The sequence below is a fragment of the Pan troglodytes genome, chromosome 8 (assembly GCF_028858775.2).
Source record: "Pan troglodytes isolate AG18354 chromosome 8, NHGRI_mPanTro3-v2.0_pri, whole genome shotgun sequence".
Lineage (NCBI taxonomy): Eukaryota > Metazoa > Chordata > Mammalia > Primates > Hominidae > Pan > Pan troglodytes.
In genome coordinates, this window is record NC_072406.2 from 61,144,380 (window position 1) to 61,171,814 (window position 27,435).

Below are 27,435 nucleotides of genomic sequence, written 5' to 3' on the forward strand. Positions count from 1 at the left end.
GCTAGTGGTATATATTAAAGTTTCCATTGGACTGTTCAGCTCTTGAGTGGTAGCAAGGTAATAAGTACTATAAGACACAGACTGTGCCATTGATATATTTGTTACTGCACTTTGTGCTTTTTTCTTATTTGATCGTTTTGTGCTTTTTTCTTATTTGATCATTTTATTTAATGTTTGTTTATATTTGTGTCCTTCATGTTTAAACATATTACAACTGATTTTTTTTTTCGGAAAAGTTTCTGTAATTCCTGCCTTAAATTCTCTAGCTGAGCTTTCCCTTTAAAGGTATTTTAGGGCAAATCTTCTAATGTATGTTTTCTGTCAGGTTAGGTTCAGGGAATATCATCCATGACTTGCTGAAAATAGGTTACGCACATTCCCTTACCCATGCAGGAAAGAGAAACTGCACATATCAAACTTGAAGTCCAGCCATCCTTAGTTGTAAGTTCACATTTTCCTGCTTTCTTAGGGCAGAGAGCAGACATGGAGCTTGTGCAAGCCCTGTGAATCAATGGAATATTCTCCATCTGAGATCATGATGGCTTCTGATAAAATATTATAACTGGAATGGGCACACTGTAGTGCTAAATGCAGTAACCTTCTTAGATTAGGGGTCTTCCTGAAACATCACAGAGTCACTGCACACCTGCTGGAAACAGGCTACCCAAGATAGAAGCCAGCATGTTCAAGTCTCCATAGCTTTCATTTTTAAAACAATTCTGATTGAATCCTGAATGCCTATCTTTTAATAAAGCAGCTAGTTCAGTGGATGTGATGTCCACTCTGTTATCTTTGTACATGAAGATGCCGGACCACTTGAGCATCAAGCTGATGTCACCTGATGCAGATGAGAAGAGAAAGTCTCTACTCATGACATCAAACTCCCTCAACTTCTTCTTGGATGATTTTTCCAGGAATAATTGGTACTGGATCCAGGCCCCTCAGTTTTGTGTGGAGAAGATTTGAGATAAATGCAAAGCAAATACAGAGGTCTAAGGGAGACTGTCTTTTGTCCCCTTAAAAGGATCAGTGTCAGGGCCTGACTCTGAATAGAACTGGCAGAACCACTAACAGCCCATCAATGTGGGTGCGGGCAGCTATCCTGAGGGCCCAAGCAGAGAAAGACAGGCATCATCATTGCACAGCAGCTGGTGGTAGATGTGAAACCAGCTGGTCTGTGGCAAGCAGTGTCCTCACTGCAGGGAATGGTCGCCTGTGCCAGACGAGACAGCAGTCGCCAGGTGTGTCCTGACTTCTGAGCTCTGCAGCAGGCCCTGAGCTGTGGTGTGGTCCGCGGCTGCCCAGAGGAGGACGCCTTGTTCTCATTTGACTGTCCAGAGGGGCTTTCTCCTGCAAGTTCACTCGAAGGACAATGGCTGGGCTAGCAGAGAACCTGAACTAACAAAGGGACCCTGATGCTTAAACCGGATGATGCTGATCTTCTCCTAATGTGCAGCAAGCTCCTACCTCAGCTAGTTGATAAAAATTTCCTGTACCAGAAATGTTGGTTCTTGTTCTTAAACCTTATCTTAAAATGTAGTCTGCCATGTTGTGACTTAAGTGCAAAGTCCACACACTTAATGAATAGTCAGTAGCTACAGTGACTTGCTTTGTCCCTGGCTTGCTTGCCTATCTCCTGCCAGTCACACTCTTCCTGGTCTACAACTGTTGCTGAAGGAGGAGTCTGTCTCTCTACCATGGGTTCTGCAATCTGAGAGTGACCCAAATGCCATCTCTTTGACTGTTCTTTTGGCCATGCAGCCTGCCAAAAAACGGGGTTAAAGTTGGTTTGCTTTTGGCAACAAGACTATGGTCTGAAAACCCTTCCAACAAGGAAGGCACTGAGGTTATGCAAGCTCCACGAATCAATGGAATGTTCTCATCCAGGTAACAACCACTGCCCGTTTAAAGGTGCATTGTATCTAAATGATACCGAAAAGTCCTTAGGGACATATACTCAGTTCCTTCCCCAACAACTTCAACCTGAACGGAAACATCTAGTTTGGAAAGATTAACCAGATCTCACCTCCATCTGCTAGGTATTTGCTGATATTCTTGTTTCTTTCTCCTCTATAATGACTTAGTTTATTGCAAAGCCAGGCTGTGTTTATATGCCATATATGAAGGCTGTGATTGAGGAAAAAATTGAGTAATACAGAGTCCACATCTGCAGGTCAACTTGCAATATTTTAATTTACTTAAATACTTTACCATTTGCAATTCAACAATACATGGAGTATTGAGTAGGCATAGCACTCCTTTCTATGAACACAGAGATGACACATGGTCCTTATATTTAAGGAGTCCTTATAGTCTGCTTGTTTATCTCCCAAGTTAGATGACATCCAAAAATAAATAAATAAATAACAGTAGATGGATTTCAGAAAAAAAATGTATACTGTATGTATCAAGATTTTGTAAAGTAAAACAGATTTGAAATTAATTTAGGGATCTAGCAACTTAAAGGAATACTGGGTTGAATCCTTTTGAAAATCGAATGTAGTTCTTTAAAGGATACTTACATGCAAGCATCTATTTTGAGGTTCAGATTAAGATATACTGGACTTCCCAATGTAAGATGTACCTGCATTCTGAAAATTAGAGTAGTGGTTGGGGGGAAAGGTATCACCATCCCAGGAGATGTTTTTAATTTTCAAAAATTATGAGTTATGAGGAAACACATTTTTGTGTATTTATCTACATTAAGTATTTTCAAAAACATATTCATCAAGGCAAAAATGCTCTAGCATTCAAAAGACAGAAGCGTCCCAAACTAAAAGATAAAACGGCAGATGGCCGTGGAGGGGAGAATCAGTCTGGGCCCTCCTGAGGCACTGCTGCCATTCACAACCCGCTAGGCCCCCCACTCACATCCGGGCCGCCTGGCGCCTGGCGCCTGCCGCATGAGTTACAGCCGCCTTCTCGCCCTGGGACCCATCTATTATGAGAAACCATTTTGGTTAATTAAAAAAGTCTTTCAAAGTCTCAGAACAGGAAGTTCTGAAATTTTCTTCTCTTCGTTGTTGTTGATGGGGGTTGATGTAAACTTGGCTCTTGGGCCTGGCAAAGAAGGAAGGAGAGATGGAATGTGGAGGAGAGAGGGGAGACAGCAGAAGAAAGCACAGAGTCCAGGCCGGGTGCAGTGGCTCACACTTGTAATTCCAGCACTTTGGGAGACCAAGGCGAGTGGATCACCTGAGGTCAGGAGTTTGAGACCGGCCTGGCCAATATGATGAAACCCCGTCTCTACTAATAATACAAAAAGTAGCTGGGTGTGATGGCACACCCCTGTAATCCCAGCTACTCGGGAGGCTGAGGCAGGATAATTGCTTGAACCCTGGAGGCAGAGGTTGCAGTGAGCCGAGATTGAGCCATTGCCCTCCAGCCTAGGTGACAACAGCAAAGCTCCTTCTCGAAAAAAAAAGAAAAGCACCGAGTCCAGCCCTGGCCCAAGAGTGAGACTTGGGGCTCCCAGGTGCTTGTGTATCCACTATCATAGGGAGTGACAGTGGCAATGGTTAAGATCTTTGAGTCAAATGAAAGAGCAATTGAACAAGCCTGAGTCTGATCCACTCTGGATTTAAGGGATTCCTCAAGCCTAAGGCCTGCTGTGCAGCTCAGGTGACTGTGAGTAAAACAGATAAGGCTCCCACACTCTGTTTGAGGGGAAGCAGATGGCAAGCACATGGGAATGCATGAGATAATTCTAGGTACATAAAGTAATCTGAAAGACCTAGATGATGCGCCAGAGACTTAACCTTGTGATGGCTGTAGGTTGGAAGGTCCAAGAAAGCTTCTCCAAGGAGGTGATAATGAGAGATGAAGGAGCGGCCCTCCAACATCTGGGGGAGGAGAGCTTGGGAAAGGACCCAGCAAATGCCAAAGCTCCGGGGTACAAATGGGCTTGTATATTTGAGAGCAGAGAGAGGCCCATGTGGCTGGGCACAGACACCCCTTGGGAAGTGGGAGTGGCTCAGAGGTGGTGGCAGGAGCCGGCCACCAAACATCATTCCAAGTTCTTCAGGGAATTGGGAAAGTTGTCTGTAACTCTATATCTGTGGCCTCTATATCTGTATTTTCATCTGGCTCTAGCTCTCCTTCTCCTCTACCAAACCCCTGTCCCCACTCTGAGAGGGCTTCCTTCAACCTCCCCCACACACTCATGATTTCCTGCCATGTTCCAGGCCCTTGGGTTAAGGCCAGGGAATACTGATGAAAAAGGGCACAGTCCCTGCCCCAGGAGGTCCTCCTGCTTCTAGGCTGGTGAAATAATTATGCTGTAAAAAGAGGGGCCCAGAAGAGAGAGGGTGCAAGTCTGGTTTGGAGGAGCTTGATCTGAGACTTGGAGGAGGAGGTGGAGGAGGAAAGATGTGAGGGCAGGTTGATGGTGAGGAAGAGCCCCCTCCAGATGCAAAGGATGGACCCTCGTGATCATCTGCCTTGTGGGCCAGGTGCTGTCTTGGCATTACTGGAGTATCCTATCCAGTTCATCTTAATTTTATGTATTTATTTATATTCTGACTCTCTCCCCAGAGGCTTTATGGTACCTCTAGATGAGGATGTGTGCAATAAAATAAGGAAATGAGATCAGGAAAGAAAATAATCATAGAAGAAAGTCAATTCCTAGGAAATTCAGAGCTTGAATATACAGTCTCTAAAGACTCACCATCACATACCAGCACTGTGCTCCAGCTTCCTGAATGCCACTGTGGAGTGGTAGGCAAGAGGGCACACGCATCCATTCCTCATCCATCAACTGTGCTTCTGCCAACAGCCAGGTCCAGGGCTGGAGAATAGGGACACGGGGTGAGCAAAGCAGATGGCCTCTGCCTCACAGCTGACTCTGCCCCATCCTGCCATCATGTCACCCCCACTGTGAGTTTCTAAAGATCTGAGCTGACGATGTCATGCCCCTGATCAAAAACCATCATTAGTTTCCAAGCTGTGCAGACTCAGACTTGTACCAATGGAGTTAAGAAGCCTCGTGTAGCTGACCCCAGCTGCTTATCCAAGTTCATTTCCTGTCACATTCCCACATGGCATCTTTGCTCCAGGCAGGCCCACTTCCATATTTTGTAGTAGTGCAAGCTATTTTCTCCCATCTCTACCCTTGGGAAAATGTGGTCCTCTCTGCTTAGAGGAGGCCTGCAGGGATACTGTCCCTTCTGAAAGCCCACCAAGCCCTCTCCAGCCTGGCTGTGAGCCGGTGTGGCCCCCTCTGTGGGCAAGTCATTTTCTCATTTACTCCCTCACAAGAGCTTTAAGTTCCTGGTGGGCAAGCCTTGTTCCGTGCCCATCTTGAAGGCCTTCGGGTTTGCACAGGGCCTGAACTAGAGCAGGTGCTGCGAATCACTGGCTGAAAAGAGACTGCTAGGAAGAAGCCAGGTTCATCTATTTCAGGCTTACCTATTTTTTATGCACAATGGCTGCATCTATGGGGACCCAGCCTAAAGGAGGGAGAAATGTTGATATTGACCAGTTTACCTATGACCCTCAGGCAGCCCAGTGGTGAGTCACACAGTAGGACTAACGTATTGGCTAGTCACAGCGTGGCTTCCAAGAACATCAGGAAGAGTGGCTGTGAAGCATCCTAGAGCTGGCATGTGGTTGGGTGGCCTCAGGAAGCTCCTGGAGTGGGTGCAGCTTGCAGCCAGTGCTGCCAACGGCTCTATTCTGAAGTCGCAGCAATGGGGCAGTACTGACCAGGGTGACCTTTTTGCTCTTCATAAAGCCCGAAGAAGAGATCTCCCCATAGACTCCAGCCCTGGTTGTGATCTGTCTTTGAAATCTGTCAGTTTTGGGGTCCAGGTGCCTCAGTGCTAGGGGAGAATTATTTGGAGTGAAAGTTCCTATATTAGTTTCCTGGGACAGCCATAACAAAGTACCCCAGCCAGGGTGGCATAAACTACAGACATTTATTGTCTCGCAGTCCTGGAGGCTAGAGGTCCGAGAGGAAAGTGATGGAGGGGCTGGTTTCCCCTGAGGCCTCTTTTCCGGCTCAGATATGCTGCCTTCCCCGTGTCCTCACGTGGTCTGTCCTCTGTACATGACCCTGTCCTCATCTCCTGTTATAAGTACACCAGTCACGTAGGATTAGGGCCCATCCTAATGGCTTCACTTTAACTTTATCACCTCTTTAAAGGCCCTGTCTCCAAATACTGTCACATTCTGAGGTAGTAGGGGTTAGGGCTTCAACATATGAGTTGGGGGGAACACGGTTTAGTCCATATCAGTGCCTCACGTCTCAATACATATTCAGGGAAAGATGTTTGCATGGGCTGAAACTCGTCTGCCCCCAGGGTAGATCTTCACATTCATCTCTTATTCAAACCCCCTCCAGTAATCCCTAACCTTCTTGCCCTGCCTGAGGGGGTGTGAGTCTTTAAGAACATTACCTGTGAGGATGAGGCCGACAGAGATGGGGTGAGAATAGGCGAGTTCAGGGAAGGCCAGCGTGGCGACACCTCCCACCTGTCTAAGGCTCACAGAGGCCCTGACACCCACAGAGGAAAGCAGAGAGGAGAGAGGATGGCTTCCTTGAGAAGGCATGGTGCCTGCAATTTTAAAGGATTTGTCTTTTGCTATACCAGTGTGGATTTTTTTTTAAGTAGTCATTCTTCATGTACTCATGACGACTGAATTTAATAAAAACATCACAGTTCAAAAAAGACAAATTAGAAACCACCGTTCATCTCAGAAATTAATATGTGAGTGAATTTAACAAGAGATGAATTGCGCTGTGGTGGTCTGGTCCCTCTTCACCCGCTCGGAGCGCCAGTTGTTTGTCATTATAGCTGGAAATATGATTATTACTCTGGTATTGCTTGACATTTATTAAGGATCCAGGGGCTGCATCTCCATAGCAGAGAAAAGTGCAATTACCTGGGCACTCAGAGAAAAGAGCCTTTTCTGGCCCGAGTCATCCAAATACACGTCCCCCAAAGACCCCTGAGCCCCGACCATAGCTTGCTATGGAGCCCAGGCTGTCCTGTCACTCAGTACACACTGTGCTTTCTTCCTCAAGGGCAGCCAGCATTTTCTGGGCTCACATAAGGATAGTATACACATGATTTACCAACAAACAGGGACAGCATTTCATTTCATGGTGTTCTCATTAATTGCTTCTATCATTCAACTAAAACCAGGCCTCCACTAAGAACTTGTATTCCAAGATGGATATGTCAGCCTTCTGTGGAGGACACATAATAGAAGTGTTTAGGTCACCCGTTTACTGGATCCTTTGCAACTAGTAAAAGACTGCATTGCAGATGGACTTAAACAAGGGGTGGGAGTAAGAGCAGGAGCTGCCCACCCTGACCCTGCTCCTCGTAGGTGGCGTCAGCAGGTCATGCTGGGTCTCTTTAATCCTGACCCCTGGGGTATTTTACTCTGGGCAGGGGTGACCAGCTGTGGCGATTTTGGCCCCAGTGAGTGAGGAAGGTCTGTGAAGTTCTTTTCAATCCCTCAAAGTTTGATCACTGCCTCCACTTGGGAAGCCCTGAATCATGACCTTGAGGAGCTGATTTTGGCGGGCTGGTGGGGAAGCCCCTCACGGCGACACAGAATGCTGCCCCTGCAGAGCTTACCTACTGCTGTGGCACCCCGAGGAGGCGAGCTGGGAAAGAGAATGTTCATGACAACAGTTAGTTTACACGATAACCAGAGTGCTCACACAGGTGTGGCTCCTCTGTTCCTCACTGCTACGACTGTGGTCACCAAATCCCTCATCCTTTTAGCCAGCACTGGTGCAGGACAGATGGCAAGTGGGTTACCATTGCGTCCAGTGAGAATGACCAGTGAGAACTTGGGATCTCTGGGGGTAGTATCTACCTTGGCAGCAGTTTCACTCTGCCCTCCATGGATGGGGGATCCCCTGAGTTTAACTGGAATCTGTCTTTGGTCAGGGAGAATCAGATGCTAAAGGAATCTGGAGTTGACATTAAAATCAAGCAGCATGACCATTGCTTTCCTTTATGGATTTTTTGGTTAATGAATACACAGAAACCTTAAAAAAATAATAAAGAAGACAACCTATGGAGTCACATAATATATGGGGTTAAGTTCTAAAGTCTATTTATAAAATGGAAATCAAGTTGTCAGCAATACTCGACATTCCCTCAAACTATCCATAGAATACACGACCATCTCCAGTTTGGTGAATTCTGCACCATCCTGCACATCCACCAGGCAGCTTTTCCACCATTTTGTACATCAATCAGTCTTTCTTTCTTAAGTACCAGATGAAGTGACTGGCTTGTGCAATTTCAGCGGACAAGATTTACCCCCAAAATTATTGTTTTTAAACAGGAGAATTACATTTAATACAACGAGCTGTTGACAGCCAAGAGAGCCTGTGGAATGGCGTCTCCCTCAGGGAGCAGAGACTCCCATTCTCCATCCCAGGTTCACAGTGGGGGTTAGGATGGAGGGTTGGGTGAATTCCCATTGTGATTTAGAAAATCATTTTTAATTTTGGGATACTTTCCACATTCACATTCACTACTTCCATGTCCTCCCCACCCAGTTTTCCCTATTGTTAACATCTTATTACCATGAAACATTTGTCAAAGCTAAGAAATTGACATTGTTACATTACTGTTGACAAAACATCAGACTTTATTTTAATTTCATCATTTTTATCTGCTAACCCAGAATTCAATCCAGGGTACCACTTACATATAGTTATCTTATCTCCTTAGTCTTCTCTGGTTTGTGACAATTTCTCAGATATTCCCTGTTTTTTGTGACTTTGACAGCTTTGAGTATGGTCAAATATTTTGTAAAATGCCCCTCAATTTGGTTTGCCTCATGCTTTTTTCATGATTATCCTGGGGTTATGGGTCTTTGGAAGGACAACCACAGAAGTGATATGCCCTTCTTTCCACATGATATCAGGGGATACACGATGTCCATATAATGTCATCACTGCTGATGTTAACCCTTATCATGGAGTTAAGGTGGTGTCTGTCAGATTCCTCTATGGTAAAGTTACTGTTTCTGCCTTTCCACACTTGATTCTTTGGAATCAAGTCACTAAGTCCATACCACCTTCAAGGGGTGTGAGCAATTAAGCTCCAATGTCTGGAAGAGGATTATCTACATATATAATTTAAAATTCTTCTCTAAGGAAGTTTTGTCTCTTCTTCTGTATTTATTTCTTCAATCTTATTTATGTCAGTAGAGATTCATTCATATTTATTTTGTAATTTGGGCTGTCATCCATTAAGCACATTAAGTTACTTATCTTTTTGTTCAAATGGTTCCAGCTTTTTTCTCATAGTATTTAACTGATCTCATATGTGCTTTCCCTGTAACTCTCTTGATCTCCTTTTTTCTGCTCACAATTATGTTTTAATGCAATTCCACTATAACCCTTTCTAACATTTTTGGTGTGTGTATTACTCAGAAAGTATTAGGTTATGTTACAGTAACAAAAACTCCCAAGTCTAACTGGCCTAAAATAGCAAATGCTTATTTCTCACTTGTGCTATGAGTACCCTGAGTGTTGGCCCGAGACTCTGTATACCTTATTCTCACTCAGCGACACTGGCTCATGGTGCAGCCACTATCTAGAACATTGAGTGTTGCCACACAGAGCTGGAAAAGAGAGATTAGCAGATTGCTGTCAAGCTTCTTCACATCTCTCCCTGGCCTCACCAAGATCAAAAGTAGCAGGAAGCTTCATCATGCCACTACCTATAGGAATAAAGGCCTGGAAATATTTGACAAACAATACTAATGGCCAGCACATTGTATATTCTGTTAGTTTTTCTTTCCTAGGCAAATATACACAGATTTAATTCTTGTTCTTATAAGCATACTGTTTTCTATTCTCCTTTTAAAATCTTGATATAGCAAGAACCTGGTGCCCATCAATAGGTCCTTTTTGATACCAGGGCTGCTGTGAATGATTAGGTAGGTTGTATGGAAGGGCATCTGGCCAGAATAGAAAAAGGAGACTGAAATCCAGACTTTGCCCCACTATTCAAGTCATCCATCTAGGGTCAGGATGGTGTCCACCCAAAGAGGATGCCGAGGTGCTGCAAGACTGGGGGCAGCCGTTGATGAGAGCTTGATTTGTGCTGACTGCATAGCATTCTATCACAGGATGGACCCTCCTCCATGTGTGGATGCTTAAATTGTTTCATTTTGTGCTGCTATCAACAGGGATGGTGAAAAATGTCCACTATTTGTGCAAATATCTTATGATTTCCTTGGGATAAATTAATGGCAGTAAGAAAGGTGAGTCAAAGGATGAAATGGTAATCACATGTCCGTTCATGGCCAATACAGTGCAGGTGAGGACTCGGCGTCCCTCCCCTCTGAGTTTAGTCCCAGGCCTGACATGTAGTGCGTGGCTGAAGTGGCCAGGACCCGTAACTGTCATCGTGGCATCAAGTTGCTGAGCAGGATCTGATCTGCTGCCTTCAGATATCGGCCTTTCTCATTTTTGTGAGGCCACACAACTGTGATTACAGGACTAATGATGCTTTAAACAAACAAGTGTAATGACTGTCATCAGTGGTTAGCGGGTGTTTCCTGCGGGACAGCTTGGTCAGTAGTGTCACCAGCAGCTGGCCAGCCCTAGGGTGCCCCAGGCAAAGGTGGGTACCACCAAGCTTTGGTGAGCCCACTTAGAAGTGACCCTCCATGGAGATGTGCCCAATTTCCCATTCCAAGTTCTGACTTGTGTCCTGCAGCCAAGGCCCTGAGGAGGCACTGGGAGAGAAGGGCCTAGACCCGCTTTGCCTCCCAAATCTCCAAACAGCTCTTAGAGGCCCTTTGTTCTACTCCAAAGGTTCTCAAACTCTTTAATGTGCTGGCAGTTGCTAAGCAAATGCTATTTAGTTCCAATAAGCAATGCAGCACTCTGCTCTGAATCTGTCCCTGCTCGATGTGCTACATTCACTGCTGTCTAGGCAGATGGGCCTCTGCCCTTGACCTGACCCAAATCTCCTTCCTCCTGTCTCCACTTCCCTGAGTATGACAACTTTCCAGGGCACAAAGGACTCAAAGGCCAGTGGGAAGGTGGAGATACACCGGGTGGAAATGCATGAGAGACAGACGCCCATAGTGACAGAGTCCAAAGACTGATCTTCCGACTCTGCCACTTCCTGTATTGACAGAGTCACTTATCCTCACTTGACCTCGATATCTTCCCCTGTAAAATGATAGTAATCATATAAATTTGTCAGAAGGATAAATTTTAAATGTGCACATGCATAACTTCTTTGTCAGTCGTGAAGTGCCCTGTGCCTGTTAGTTAATTGAAAGTAATGTTGAGAGAACAGACCAAGGGATGATATATATTTGGGTTTTCAAGACTCTTAGATAATCCACTGATGTGCTCTGGGTCTGTTCCCTGTTCCATTCTCCCAAGCATTCACCACTCTGTTCAAGATGCTGCTCAGCTCTCAGGAGAAGCAGTCATTTTGCCTCCTACTCCACTCTAGAAACGGAAGCCATGAGGTGTGAACCATCTCACTCTCCATGCACCAGCTACAGCCTCATCCCCATCTGCAGCCATCTTCAAGCCCTCCCTACAAGCTCCTGGCCTGAACAGCCTCTCCCGTCCTCATCACTCAAGTCAGCCGCTTCATGGGCTGTGTCCCATCCTTATTTTCTTCCCTTGTAGAACCTGAACCCTCAGTTCCTTTCTGTTTCCTTTGCTTTTTGACCTTCTCTTGTCCACTGCCAAGCTCCCCTCAGCCTCTAATATACTGTATGCTCTGTCTTCATGTCCTTATCTCTAAATCTTTAATTGACCCATTGTTGTTTAATCACTCCTCTGAAATGATTCTTGCAGAAATTACCGAAGACCAATTTCTACAGCCAAACCCAGTGAATATTTTCAGGCCTCATCTCACCGGGCTTCTCTGATGCATTTACCATGTTTAAACCACCCTTGGTTTTCATGATTTTCCCCAAGCTGCTCTAACCCTTCTCCTCCTGGCCTAAATTTTGCTGGTATTCTCCAGTTTTCTGACCTTGTCTGTCCTTACTCTCCTTGAGGGATCTTATTATCTCTCAGGAGTCTCTGTCGCCTGGTTGCTAATGACTCACAAGTCCACATGACTGTGGACCCCTCTCCTGAGCTTTCTTCTAGATATATCCCGCTGTGCCACTGACACTTCAAATTCAAAATGTCTTCATGTCACACAAACTTGCTCTTATTTTTGTGATCTCTTAACTTTTCTTAGTTTGTCTAATTTAATCCATTCAATTAAGCAAACCAGAAATTTGGCAGTAATTCTTGCCCTCTAATGCGATCAACAATTCCTACCAACTTACTCTCCAGATGGTTCTTGAGTGGGATTCTTCCGCAATACTGAGTCCACCATGTGAACTCTCACCTGGGCTGTCATAACACTGTCCTAAGAGAGTGCCTTGCTTCCAGGCTTGCATTCATTAAATCAATTCTCCAAATTACTGTTGGTATAAGGTATCAAAAATATTAAATCAAAAAATGCTAAAATTAGAAAATGGAACCAAATCAGGCTTCTGTTGGAAAGCTCTCATTCAAGATTCAGCTAAAGCAACATCTCAACCTTCTGAACACTGGGTCATACCAGTCCCCTCTTCTGTGAGCCTCCCTCACTGTACCCGTGTCACTGTGTCATATCTGCCTCAGCATTGACCGTGTTAGCTCATAGCTATCTGTCTGTTCGTTAGGCTCTACAAAGCCAGGTGTGGGGTTCATCTTCGTAATCTAGTGCCTGGAAAATAGTAAGTGATCAATGAATGTTTGCAGAACTTAACAACAGGGAGTAACTTTGAACCCTGGAATGGAGAATCTGAGCCAGAGTATAACCAATTCTGGACTGCAGCTATTGTAGAAAAGGTATTTCTTTGAAGTATGAAGATGTTTATAACCAAACTCATAGAGCATTTTCTTTAAGTGCTAATTTTAATTTTTAGGAGACAATCTAAGTCTTTTTTTTTTTTTTTTTGACAAGGTCTGGCTCTATTGCCCAGGCTGGAGTACAGTGGTGTGATCTCAGCTCACTGCAACTCTACCTCCAGGGTTCAAGCCACCCTCCTACCTAAGTCTCCTGAGTAGCTGGGACCACAGGTGTACACCACCATGCCCAGCTAATTTTTGTATTTTTTTTGTAGGGACGGGGTTTTGCCTTGTTGCCCAGGCTGGTCTCAAACTCGTGAGCTCCAGCGATCCACCCACCTCGGCCTCCCAAAGTGCTGGGATTACAGGCATGAGCCACTGCACCCAGCCCTAAGTCTTTTTTTTTTTTTAACTGATCTTATTAATGACTTCAATATTTTATACCCCAACAGTCTCGCTAGGCGATCCCTTGCAGTTTACAAAATATTTTCATTCTACTGTCTCATCCTAGCTTCATAACATCTCTGCACAATAGACAAGAGAGGTCCTAGTAAACTCATTTTATTGTTGATAAGTAAAGTTTCAGAAAGATTGAGTGATCTCTCCTGTAATGTGACTACTAAGAACCAAAAACTAAGGTGTCTGGATTTCTGCGCTTTCTGCCTCCCACACTGTTATTCTGTAGTGCTCAGAACATGAAGGTCTTTTCCTATTATCACACTGAAGTTGGGCTGACTGAACCTCCCCACTTTGGGCCCACTTAACCCGTGGGTGTCATCATGACAAGGCCTATCCCTCTGCTGCAAGATACCCCATTTCTCTGAAGGCAGCTGCTTTGCATCCAAGGTCCCCTAAGAGTTCTGTATTTGTGCTGCATGTCTCCAAAGTACCATAATAGAAAAAAGTCTGGGCTTTTGCCTTAGATGTAGAATGAGTCAAATTTTTCAGCATTTTATGTCACTTGTAATGCTCATAATGATTGTTTTACTTTTAAATATGTATAAACAATGTAACAGCAATATTGAAAAAAATTGCAAACAAAAAAAAAAATGAAAGGAAAGAAAAAGAATGAAATCACCCTATTCCCTTTATTCCAAAACAGTAACTGGGTTTTTAAAATGATATTGTTTTTATATTTTTTAGTGTTTGCCAATAAACACTTTTTAATTTTATTGGAGGATAATATACATAGGGAAAAAGTGGATCATAAATATACAGATTTAAGAATTTTAACAAAGTGAACATGTAATCACCATTAATGATACCCCAGTAGCATCCCTGACTCCATGCCTCCTTCCAGTCTCTATTACCTTCTTCCCCCAAAGTAGTCCCTCTTTTAGTATCTAATATCATAAATTAGTTTTCCATATATTAAATTTTATATAAATGAAATAACATAGCATATACTCTTTGGTCTGGCTTATTTCACAGCAAATTATGTTTGTAAGATTTATCTGTAGTAGTGGTTCATTTGTTTTCACAGTGGTAGGGCAACAGTTCTCAAACTTTTTGGTCTCAAGGCCTGTTCACTTTCTTAAAAATTATTAAGGACTCCAAAGAGCTTTGGCTTATGTATATTTTATCTATTGATAGTTACTATATTATAAATTAAAACAATTTTTTAAATGATGCCTGTGCTAATTTATTTTAAATTAATAATAGAAATAATAGACCCATTATGTGTAAACATAACATTTTGAATGAGTACAGTAGTCCCCTCTTACTCACAGTTTTGCTTTCTGCAGTTTGAGTTATCCATGGTTAACCATGGTCCAAAACTATTAAGTAGAAAAATCTCAGAAATAACTTATAAGTTTTATAACTTTTGTTACAGTATATTACTATAATTACTCCATTCATTATTAACTATTATTGTTAATCTCTTTCTGTGCCTAATTTATAGATTAAACTTTATCATAGGTATGTATGTATAGAAAAACAGTATATATATGGTTCAGTACTATCTGTGGTTTCAGGCATTCTTGGAATATCTTGGAACGTGTCCCCTGAAGGTAAGGAGAGACTATTGTAACTATATTTTTAAAACAAAAAATGTAAGAAAAGTGGTATTGTTTTATATTTTTGAAAATATTTTTAATATTGGTAGGACTTAGTGGAAAATTGCTGAGTTCTTATATCTGTTTCTTTGTTCAATCTGTTGTAGTATGTTTTGAAATAGATGAAGAATATCTGACTTCCCACAGATATGCAGTTAGAAAAGGAAGTAGTATTTTAAAAGTCTTTTTTTGTGAGATAGCCACTGTATTTTAATACAACAGAATATGAAAAGTTGATTGATATTGTTTCAGATTCCACATCTCAACTTACCTAACCAGATACTACCTGTCAGATTGATAAGAGTATTCAAGAAAAATATCCAGTTATCTGAAAAGACTATTAAAATACTCCTCTATTTTTCAACTACGTCTATGTGAGGCTCAATTTTCTTCTGATTCTTTTTTTCTTCTTTTTTTAATTATACTTTAAGTTCTGGAGTTCTGGTGTACATGTGCAGTAAATGCAGGTTTGTTACATAGGTATACACGTGCCAATGGAGGTTTAAGGGAATTATATTTTTCTTTGATACTATACCAAAACTCAACAAGTAGTAACTTCTTAAAGGACACTTGAACTCTATCAGTAACATTTTTGTACTCTGTTACGTTAAAATGTGTTGATCTATCTTGCACTTTGAGTGAATATTTTAACCCATACATTATTTTGTAACATGCATTAGAACATACAGATAGCATATATGGGAAATATTGGTTCCCTGAGTTATGTAGATCTCCCAATTGTTGACACATTTTATTATGCAATATAGAAAAATTATGCTGAAGTTAACACCACTCTTACCAGAAAAACTCTTAGCTACTGGGACACTGTAAAGCTCACAGAGTCACACAGATACAAATTCTCCAAAATTCTAGTATTTGCTTGATTTTTCTAAAATTTGCTCAAATTTTATCTTTGGCAGCAAATACTGTCAGTTGTTTCATTTGAGATGACAGGTTTACTTTGCTCACTTTCAAGAAAATAGCTGCCAAATACTCATGCCAATAACTGTCATTTTGTCTGCCAGTCATTTGTTCAGATAAAAATGATGTTCTCTGAGAGAAGCAGCTAGTTCGGCTCACAGAACTAACAGTTATGCACATGCTTTTCCTTGAGACAACCATCACATTTTTTTTTGGTATTCAGAAATGCTTTATGCAGACTTCTCATTTTATCACACAAACTATTAAAAGAAGCGTATTCAGGGTTGAGATTTAATAAAATTAATAATTTGTACTGCTTCATCGAAGATATTCTTAAGTGAAAATAGCTTTTTTTTTCCTCCTATAAGCTCTTGGTGGTGGGGAATATACATGATGATTTTTATACAGTTGGTGCCAATGTCTTGATTTGTGCCAAGGTATTAGTTTTGTTTACTATTGCTTTTTGGGGCCTTCAATGCAATTTCAACACAGGGGAAAAAAAAGGCAAAAACGTCATAGTATTTTGAAGGTAGTTTTAATTTCACATGGCCTCTGAAAAGGTCTCAGGAATCCCTAGAAATTTATTGACAACATTTTGAGAATCATTAGTATGTTCAATATATAAATATAAGTTATTTAGCCAGTCTATTATTAAAAGGCATTAATATTAAAGTCTCTATATCCATCTAGATGGGTGAGCTGGGTGGAACAAAGTGTACTAAGGTCTTTATATCTTCTTTAGTAAAATGTTTGTTCACATCTTTTGTACATTTTCTGATGATATTTTTTGTTTTTTACTTGTTGATTTTTTTTTTCTTTTTTTGATGGAGTTTTGCTCTTGTTGCCCAGGCTGGAGTGCAACGGTGCAGTCTCGGCTCACTGCAACCTCCACTGCCAGGTACAAGCGATTCTCCTGCCTCAGCCTCCCAAGTAGCTGGGATTACTGGCACCTGCCACCATGCGTGGCTAACTGTTTTGTATTTTCAGTAGAGACAAGGTTTCACCACGTTGGCCAGGTTCGTCTTGAACTCTTGACCTCAGGTGATCCACCTGCCTCAGCCTCCCAAAGTGCTGAGATTACAGGTGTGAGCCACCACACCCAGCCTACTTGTTGAATTTTAAGAGTTCTTCATATATTTTAGATGTTAATCCTTTGATGGATATGTGTCTTACAAATATTTTCTCTCAGAGTGTAGATTGTCATAGTGTTCTGTTCTCATGGTTTTGCAGAGCAAAATTTTAATGTTGATGTCCAATTCATTAATTTTTCTTTTTACAAATGGCAGTCTTAATATAAAATCTAAGAACTCTTTGCTTATCCCTAGATATGAAAGATTTTTTCCTAAAATATGTATAGTTTTATGTTTTACATTAAAGTCTGTGGTCCATTTTGAATTAAATTTTGTATAAGGTAGGAGACTTAGGTTCATTTTTTGGGCAATGGACATCCAATTGCTCCAACACCATTTGCTGAAAAGCTATCTGTTGAATAGCTTTTGCAACTTTGTCAAAAATTAGTTGGGCATTCATGTGTGGATTATTTCTGGATTCTCTCTTCTGTTCCACTAATCTATATGTCTATTCCTCTCTCAGTACCGCACATTCTCAATTACTGTAACTATGAGTATAATAAGTCTTGAAATCAGGTGGAATGATTCCTCTCATTTTACTCTTAGTTTTCAAAGTTGTTTTAACTCTCCTAGTCCCTTTTCCAATTGACACCAGTTTTAGAAACTCGTCTGTATCTAGAAAAAGCCTTGCTGGTATTTTAATAAGAATTTTATTAAACATGCTTAGCAATTTGAGAAGAAATGACATATTTGTAGGTTGAGTCTTCCAATTCATGAACATGATATGTTTTTCCCTTTATTCAGATCATCTTTTATTTCTTTCATCTGCATTTCATAGTTTTCGACATATGCATCCTATATGTGTTTTATTAGATTTACACTTAAGTTTTTCATTATTTTCAAGAAATTGACAATGATATTGTTTTTTATTTCAGCATCCATGTGTTCATTGCTAATATTTTGAAATACAGTTATTATCTGTGTGTTGATCTTATATCCTGTGACCGCATTTTTTTTGTAAATACCTTGAGTATTTACCTTATTGAATTTTGTTTTGTTTTGCTTTGTTGTAAATACCTTAGGAATTCAACAGAATCAGGGTATCTACAAATAGGGACAATTTTATTTATTTATTTTCAATCTGTATGGCTTTTACTTTTTTTCTTGCCTTATTGCACTGCATAGAACTTCTAGCACTATATTTAATAAAAGCAGTGAAAGTAGACCTCTTTATTCCAATTTTAGAGTGAAAGTATTCATTATTTATCACTAAATAAGATGTTAGCTGTAGAGTTTTTGTAGATGCCCTTTATCAAGTTAAAAACATTTATACCTATTCCCAGTTTACTGAGAGTTTTATCATAAACAGGTGTTAAATTTTATCGAATGTTATCCTGTATCACTTGATATGACCATGCGATTTTCTTCTTTAACCTGCTAAAATGGTGAATTAGATTGATTGATTACTTTTTGGATATTTGTCAGATTTGCATTTCTGGAATAAATCCCACTTGGCCATTGTATATTAGTGTTTTGGGGTGTTCTTGAATTCTGTTTGTTAATATAAGAAATTTTGCACCTATTCGTGAACAAATAGTTTTCTCTTTTTTCGTACTGTTTGTCTGGTTTTGTTATCAGACTATTGTTAGCATCATAAAACTAACTGGAAAATATCATCTCCTACTCTATTTTCTAGATTATATTTTGTAAATTTGATTTTAATTCTTTTTAAATTTTTAATAAAACCTTCAAGTGAAAATATGTGGATATGGCAATTTATTTTTGGAGACTTTAAAAATTAGGAATTCAGTTTTTATAGCAGCTATAAGGCTATGCCAATGATCTATCATATTGGATGAGTCGTGGTAGTTTGTGTTTGGCAAAGAATTTATCCATTTCATCTAAATTGTCACACTGATGTGTGTACAGTTCATGGTATTACCTTACTTTTTATGCCTGCCAGGTCAGTAGAAATAGCCCCTGTTTCATTTTTGAGAATTGCAGTTTGTGTCATTTCTTTTTTCATCTATGTTAGTGTTTCTAAAGGTTTGTAAATTTTATCTCTTCAAAGTACAGGTTTTTGTTTCAATCATTTTTCTGCTTTTCTGTTTTTAATTTCATTGATTTCTGCTCTTTATTATGACCTTCCTTCTGCTTGCTTTGGGTTTATTTTTCACTTTTTTCTAGTTCCTTGAGTAGGCATTTAGATTATTTATTTGAGAATTTGTCTTATCAGCTCAGGCTGCTATTACAAGTTACTACCCACAGGCTGGCTTATTTCTGACAGTTCTACAGGCTGGGAAGTCCGAGAGCTAGGTGCCGGCTAATTGTCTCCCTGGTGAAGGCTCCCCTCCTGGCTTACTGAAGGCTGCCTTCTTGCTGTATCCTCACATGGTGGAGAGAGAAAGCTCTGGTGTCTTTTCCTTTTCTTATGAGGACACTAATACCATCATGGGGGTCTACCCCATGGCAGCATCAAACCTAATCACTTCCCAAATGTCCCACCTCTTAATACCATTATGTTGGGAGTTAGGATTTTAACATGTGAATTTGGGGGAACACATTCAGTTTATAACATAATTTTACTCTTTTGTAATTATGCTTTTTTGCCACATATTTTCCTCTCAATAGTGATTTAGCTACATAAAACAAATTTTGATATTTTCTATTTTCAGTTTCATTAAATGTAATGTATTTTTTTAAAAATTTACTTTGAGACTTCTTTTTTGACACAGATTAAAGTCTACTGTTAGTTCCTAAGAGTTTGAGGATTTCTTGTTATCCTTTTGTTACTAATTTCTAGTTTGATTCAATTATGTATCGAGGACACGTTCTGCATGTTTTTGTTTATTTTAATTTTTTGGATTTTTTTTTTATAGCCCAAGATGTTTTGTGTATGTTTTGAGAGCAATTGAAAAGAATGTGTGTTGTCTTGTTGGGTGAAGTTGGCTACCAATGTGGGTTACTTGAACATTTTTTTGGAATTAAATTTTGATTTATTTATTGTGTTTTGAGTGTATCTCTCTGTGTAGGTTTTTTAGTTGCTGCTCTAGGTATTACTCTCCATTTATAATGTAATAGTTTTAAATATTTTCTCTACACTTGTTTAAAATCACACAGTGTTATAAAATCAGACAGTGTTATAATTTTTGTTTTAACCATCACTAATAATTTAGAAGTCTCAAGAGGAAAAGGATGTATACTGTATCTACCCATATTTATGTTGCTTACTATATTCCTTTTTTCTTCCTGGTATTTCAAGATTCCTTCTTTTATCATTTACCTTCTGTTTAAAGAGCTTCCTTTAACTATTCTTATAGGGTAGCTTTGGTGGTGACAAATTCTCTTAATTTTCCTTTATCTTAGAATGTGTTAATTTACCCTTTAATCCAAAGGGATATTTTTGCTGGATATAGGATACTGTGTTGACAGTTCTTTATTTTCAGCACTTGAGAAATACTGTGCCACTTCCTTTTGGCCTCCATGGCTTCTGATGAAAAAAATCACTGTTAATTAAATACTTTCTCCTCTAGGTAAGGTGTTGTTTCTCTCTTCCTGTGTTTAGGATTTTTTTCTTTGTGTTAGTTTTCAGAAGTCTGACTATAATGTGTCTTGACATGGATTTCTATGAGTCTATCTTGTTTGGAATTTGCTTAGCTTCTGAAGCCTGTAGGTTTATATCTTTTGCCATTTGGGGGATTTTTTCAGCCATTTTTTTTAGTAAGTTTCAGGCACCACCCACTTTATCCATTCTTTTTGGGATTCTGATGACACAAAGATTAAATCTTTTGTTATAGTCCTATAGGTCGCTAAGACTTTGTTCATTTTTTCCATTCTACTTTCTCACTGTTGTTCAGAATAGCTACTTGCTATTGTTCTATTGTCCAGTTCACTGATTCTTCCCTTTGTCCCTTGCATTCTGCTGTTTTACACTGGGTTCCTCTTTATATCTTCTATTTATCTGATAAGGTGTTCTATTTATTAACAGAGGCTCCCTAATTTTTTAAAATTTGTTTCAGAATGTTTTAAATTTGTAGTTGTTGAAGCATTTTTATGATGGCTGCTTTAAAATTTTTGTCAAATAGTTCTAACACTTCTGTTATCTCACTGTACGCATCTGTTGATTGTCTTCCTTTACTCAGTTTGAGATTTTCCTGATTCTTGATGTGAGTCTATGTTATGAGACTCTGGATTTTATTTTTCCCTAAATATTTTTTATTAAACAGATTTATTTATATGTAATTCATATAACATACAATTCACCTATTTAAAGTAAACAATTAAATGGTTTATAGCAGGGATCCCCAACCCCCAGGCCATGGGCCCAGTATCTGAGCCCTGCCTTCTGTCAGATCAGTGGTGGCATTAGACTCTCATAGGAGCACAAAGCCTATTGTGAACTGCACATGCCAGGGATCTAGGTTGTGTTCTCCTTATGAGAATCTAATGCCTGATGATCTGTTACTGTCTCCCATCACCCTCAGAAGGGACCATATAGTTGCAAGGAAACAGCTCAAGGCTGTTCTATGTTATTGTGAGTTGTATAATTATTTCATTATATATTACAATGTAATAATAATAGAAATAAAGTGCATAATAAATGTAATGTACTTGAATCATCCTGAAACCATCTTCCTCCAACCCCTCACCTCCGGTTCATGGAAAAATTGTCTTCCACAAAACCAGTCCCTGCTGCCAAAAAAGTTGAGAACTGCTGGTTTATAGTATATTCCCAGATATGTGCCACCATCACTGTAATCAATTTTATAACATTTTATAACCTCAGAAAGATACTGCATACTCTAGCTATCACTCTTCTATCCCCCATCCCTCTAGTCCTAAGCAATCACTAATATACTTCCTCTATAAACATTTCATATAAATGGAATCATATAATATTTGGGCTTTTGAAATTAGCTTCTTTCACTTAGGATGTTGCTTTTAAGGCTCATGCATGTTATAACATGTGTCAATACATCATTCTTTTTTATGACTAAATTATATGGCATCATATAGACAGACCATATTTTGTTTATTTGTTCATCAGTTGGTGGACATTTAGGTTGTTTCCAACTTTTGGCTATTATGAATAATATTGCTATAAACATTCATGTATAAGTTTCAGTTGGACACAATTTTTATCTTGGGTGTATACCTGAGAATGGAATTGCTGAGTCAATGACAACACTTTATTTAATCATTTGAATAACTTTCAGAATGTTTTCCAAAATTCTACACCATTTTACATTCCCACCAACAGTGTATGAGAGTTTCTATTTATCCATACTCTCAATAAAACTTGTTATTATCTAAAGTTTTGATTCTAACCATCCTACTTGGTTGGCTGTATCATTGATCTCATTGTGAGTTTTAGTTTGCATTTCTCTGATGACAAAAGACACTAAGCACCTTTTCACCTGCTTATTAGCCATTTGAATATCTTCCTTGAAGATCAGTCTTTTTGGATCCAGTGTCCATTTTTAAATTGGATTATTTTTCTTTTTATTATTGATCTCTAAGTATTTTTGTATATTCTAGATATGAGTCCCTTATCAGACATGTAATTTATAATTTTTTTTTTCATTCTGTGGGTCTTTTTTTACTTTCTAATAGTGTCTTTCAAAGCACAAATTTTTACTTTTGGTGAAGTCCAACTTATCCTTTTTGTATTAGTCCGTTTTCATATTGCTATAAAGAACTGCCCAAGACTGGGTAATTTATAAAGAAAAGAGGTTTAATTGACTCACAGTTTGGCATGGCTGGGGAGGCCTCAGGAAACTTACAATCATGGCAGAAGGCGGAGAGGAACCAAGGCACCTTCTTCACAAGGTGGTGGGAAGGAGAAGTGTTGAGCAAAGTGGGGAAGAGCTCCTTATAAACCATCAGATCTCGTTAGAACTCACTCACTATCACAAGAACAGCATGGGGGAAACCACACCATGATTTAGTTGCCTCCACCTGGTCTCCCCCTTGACACGTGGAAATAATGGGGATTTGGGGGATTACAATTCAAGATGAGATTTGAGTGGGCACACAAAGCCTAACCATATCACTTTTCACTGTTGCTTTTATTTTTGGTGCCAAAATCTAAATCGGACAAATGCCAAATCTGAGATCATGCAGATGTACTTTTAAGTTTTCTTCTAAGAGTTTTATAGTTTCAGCTCTTCTATTCAGGTTTTTGTTTCATTTTAAGTTAATTTTTGTATGTTATGCAGTAAAGGTTTAACTTCATTATTTTGCATATGGCTATTTAGTTTTCCATCGCCATTTGTTAAAAAGACTATTCTTTCCCCATTGTATAGTTTTGGCACCTTTGTAAAAAATTAATTGAATATAGACAAATTGTTTTATTTTTGGACTCTCAATTTTATTCCATTGATGTATATATCTATTCTTATGCCAGTGCTGCACTGCCCTGTTTGCCATTGCTTTACAGTAAGTTTTGAAATCAGGAGCTATAAGTCTTTCTACATTCTTTATTTTGTTTAAGATTGTTTTGGTTTTGGAGGTCCCTTGTAATTTCATATGATCTTGAAGATTGACTTTTCAATTTTTGCAAAAAAGAGTGATCATTGGAATTTGATAGGGATTGTTAATTCTGTAGATTATGTTAGGTAGTATTGACATTTTAACAATATAAGAACTTGTTACCATACATATGGGATATCTTCTATTAATTTAGGTCTTCCAGTGATATTTTATAGGTTTCAGTGTACAAGTTTTTAATCTTGGTTAAATATATTCCTAGGCATTTCATTATTTTGATAATGTTATAAGAGGAATCGCTTTCTTAATTTATTTTTTGGATTGTTTATTAGTGGTGGATAGGAACACAGCTGATTTACGTGTTTTGATCTTGTACACTGAAATTTTGCTTAATTTATTTATTGGTTCTAGTAGTTATTTTATGGAATATTTGGGATTTTCTATGTATAGAATCCTGCCATCTGTGAACAGAGGTGTTTTTCTTCTCTTTCAATTTGAATGCCTTTTATTTCTTTTTCTTGTCTGGTTGTCCTGTCTAGAACCTTCAGTACATTGCTGTCTAGAAGTGTTGAGAGTGGACATCCTTGTCTTGTTCCTGATGTTAAGGAACATTCAGTCCTTCACCACCAAGTATAATGTTGTATAATGTTGGCTGTGGACTTTTTGTAGTTACCCTTTATGAGATTGAGAAAATTCTTTTTCCCCACCCAGTTGGTTGACTTTTTGTTTTGTCATGAAAGGGTTTTAAATTTTTGTCAATTTTTTTAAATGTCTATTGAAATGATTACATGGTTTCTGTTATTTATTCTATTATGTGGTGTAGTACATTAATTATTTTCAGTTGTTAAGCCAACTCTGCATTACTAGGCTAAATCTCACTTGGTCATGGTATATAATTTTTTATATGTTGGTGGATTCAGTTTGTTGATATTTTGTTGAGGATTTCTACATTAATATTTATATGAGATATTGGTCTGTAGTTCTCTAGTAAAGCCTTTGTCTGTTTTCTGTGTCAGGGAAATAACTGGTCCCATAGAATGTGTTGGGAAGTGTCCCTTGCTCTTCTAATTCTTGGAAGAGTTTTTGAAAAACTGCCGTGAATTCTTCACTAAGTGGTGGTTAGGATTCAGCAGTGAAGCTATCTGGGCCTGGGCTGGGCTTTTCCTTGTGGGTAGGTTTTGTTGTTGTTGTTGTTTTACTAATTCAATTTATTTTCTTGTTATTGATCTATTCCAATTGTCCATTTCTTCTTGAGTCAGTTTTGGCAATTTGTGTCTTTCTAGGAATTTGTTCATCTAATCTAAGCTATTTAATTTGTTGGCATACAATTATTTATAGTATTTTTTTATAATCTTTTGAAAAAATTCAGTAAGGTCAGTAGTATTGTCTCCTTCATTTCTGATCCTAGTATAATAATTTAAGCCTTTTCTCTTTTTTCTTGATCAACCTAGCTAAAGACTGCCAATTTTATCGATCTTTCCAAAGTATCAGATTTTAGTTTCATTAATTTTATTTATTTTTTTTTATATTCTGTAATTCATTACTTTCTGCATTAATATTTATTTTCCCCTTCCTTCTACTTGCTTTAGATTTAGTTTGCTCTTTTTTTCCCAGTGTCTTCAGATGGAAGTTTCAGATATTGATTTAAGGTATTTCTTTTTTTTCTTAATATTGGCATTTATAACTATGAGTTTTCCTTTATGCTCTTCTTTAGTTATAGCCTACGTGTTTTGGTATGTTGTGTCTTTATTTTTATTCATCTCAAAAAGTTCCCTTTTGATTTCTTCTTTAACCCATTAGTTATTTAGGAATGTGCTTTTTAATCTACACTTATTTTTGAGTTTGCCAAATTTCTTTCTGCTAATTGATTTCAAATTTTGTTCCGTTGTGATTAAAAGACATGCTTTGTATTATGTCTATCCTTTTAAATTTACTGAAGTTTGTTTTGTGGCCTCAGCTTCTCATCCTTTTGAGCTATTTGAAAATTTGCATGTATCTCAAGGTCCAAAAAATAGAAAAAAGCATAAATGTTGGGCACACCTCAGTGAATTCCTCTTCAGAATCTTGGCTTCTCAAATTCAGCTCTCTTGGTAGCTCTCTGCTGTCTTAGAGCAGATTGTTCAAATCTAGGTCTTTTCAGTCATTCTTAGGAGGAAGGTTGAGCTACTGCAAGCTAGTTCATCATAGATGGAGATGGAAGCAACCCATAAACACGTATGTGAATGTATTCATATGTGAGTGTGTCAGCATAGGTGAAGCCTGTATTTATATGAATCTCATTTGACCAACAAATTCTGTAACCACTATTTCCTCTTTCAATTGGTCAGTATAGAGACGTTCTTATCTAAAATCACAACTATCACTCACGCTTGTAATACCAGCACTTTGGGAGGCTGAGGCAGATGGATCACCTGAGGTCAGAAGTTCAAGACCAGCCTGGCCAATGTGGTGAAACCTGTCTCTACTAAAAATACAAAAATTAGCCAGGCATGGTGGTGGGTGCCTGAAATCCCAGTTACTTGGGAGGCTGAGGCAGGAGAATTGCTTGAACCTGTGAGGCAGAGGTTTCAGTGAGCCAAGATTGTGCCACTGCACTCCATCCTGGGTGACAGAATGAGACTGTGTCTCAAAAAATAAAATAAAATCACAACTATCATTAAGCTCTGACTTGTTTTCTCCTTTCTCCAGGATTTTGTGTCATGTATAGAGAACTACAGAAGAAGAGGACAAGAGCTATATGCATCTTTATACAAAGACCATGTGCAAGTAAGAAACAAAACATAGGCTTTCTCTATACAGCAAGCTGGAATCCACCTTGAACCTGAAAAATAATTGGAAGGGCCTTTGGTTTAAGTTCTGGATTGCCCACCAGGCTTGCACCATGTTGGGGTTTTGCATTTTATCCTAAATGCAATGGGTTGCCACTGACAAGGGCAGGCTTAGATATTTAAAGTACCTATCTAGGCCTAACTGCTGTACAATCTAGGCAAAGAACACTGGCTCTCATGCCAGTCAGAGCTTTATTTGAATTCTAAGTCTGCCCCTTTCTATGCCAGTGGTCTGAGCCTCTGTGTGCTCATCTCTAAGCTGGAATAAGTCCTCCTACCTGTGAAGATTTAAAAGCAAGTGTGAAGCACCCAGACTGTGACTGATAGAGAATGGATAACCCATGTGTGGTTATAGAATAGCTAAGAAGTTTATTTTTATTTGGTGTTACTGTTATTAATAAAAATTTAACATATTGCTAAAGATAGAACACAACATACAGTCTTAAAACCCTGTTGAATATATTATTTACCCAGCAATTTCTTTGTCCCAAAGACAGTGTGAAGTATTAAAAAATGCAGAGATTATGATACTCCTGTGTCTTGAAGGTGTTTGAAACTTGTAGATGAAACCCAGAGTAAAGAAATGCCCACAATACATGGTGATGAGCTCAATGATAGGATGTTCTACTATGGGGAAAGGAGCGATGGGGTATAAGGAGCCATTAGTGTGCCCTGGGTGGGCCACGGATCAGGACGGCTTACACATGGTGCCCAGTGCCAGGAAACAGAAGAGGCACTAATCATCTGAAACTGAGTTGTCTTGTCTAGTTTCCCCCTTAAAAGCCCACAACATGCCCCTGGGAAGACCCATTCACGGATGTGCAGCCTGAACCCCAGAAACACACAGCTTAGCAACATAGCCTCCCAGGCTCTCCTGAGTGATGGGAGCAGCAGCTTATCAGACACGACACTTGTGAGGAAGGAGGTTTGGTGTGTACAGGATGTGATCATGGCTGTGATAGTCAGAGGGATCAGCAGGCATGTCTAGTTTTTCTGAGTGCACAAGCTGGTCTTTCACAGACCCTCTGGTTGGACAAGGGTTTTCTCTGTGGGCATCTACCCCACTCCAACATTGCTGACTGTGCTGCACAGCTGGGTAGGGTGTCTTGCTGGCCTATATGGGTGTCATCTGTGCCTATTGGACAGACCATTGCACGTTAATGACTCACAACATGGATTGACAGATTTCACTCAGGGCTAGCAATATGGCTGATAAATTTAATTGCCAC

The 27,435-nt window shown here is 39.4% G+C and overlaps 1 protein-coding gene across 12 annotated transcripts in view; it reads left to right on the forward strand.

Annotated features, from left to right (window-relative positions):
* Positions 1-27,435, forward strand: part of WDFY4 (WDFY family member 4) — a 298,286-nt gene that overhangs the window by 156,198 nt on the left and 114,653 nt on the right. For all 12 annotated transcript variants that reach the window (XR_010146870.1, XR_010146871.1, XM_016918236.4 and 9 more), the window contains one exon: positions 26,067-26,144. Coding sequence is in view for 10 of the 12 variants with exons in the window: in XM_016918236.4 (XP_016773725.4) it covers positions 26,067-26,144 (78 nt within the window). In the remaining 2 variants the exon portion in view is untranslated. The remainder of the gene's footprint in view (positions 1-26,066; positions 26,145-27,435) is intronic.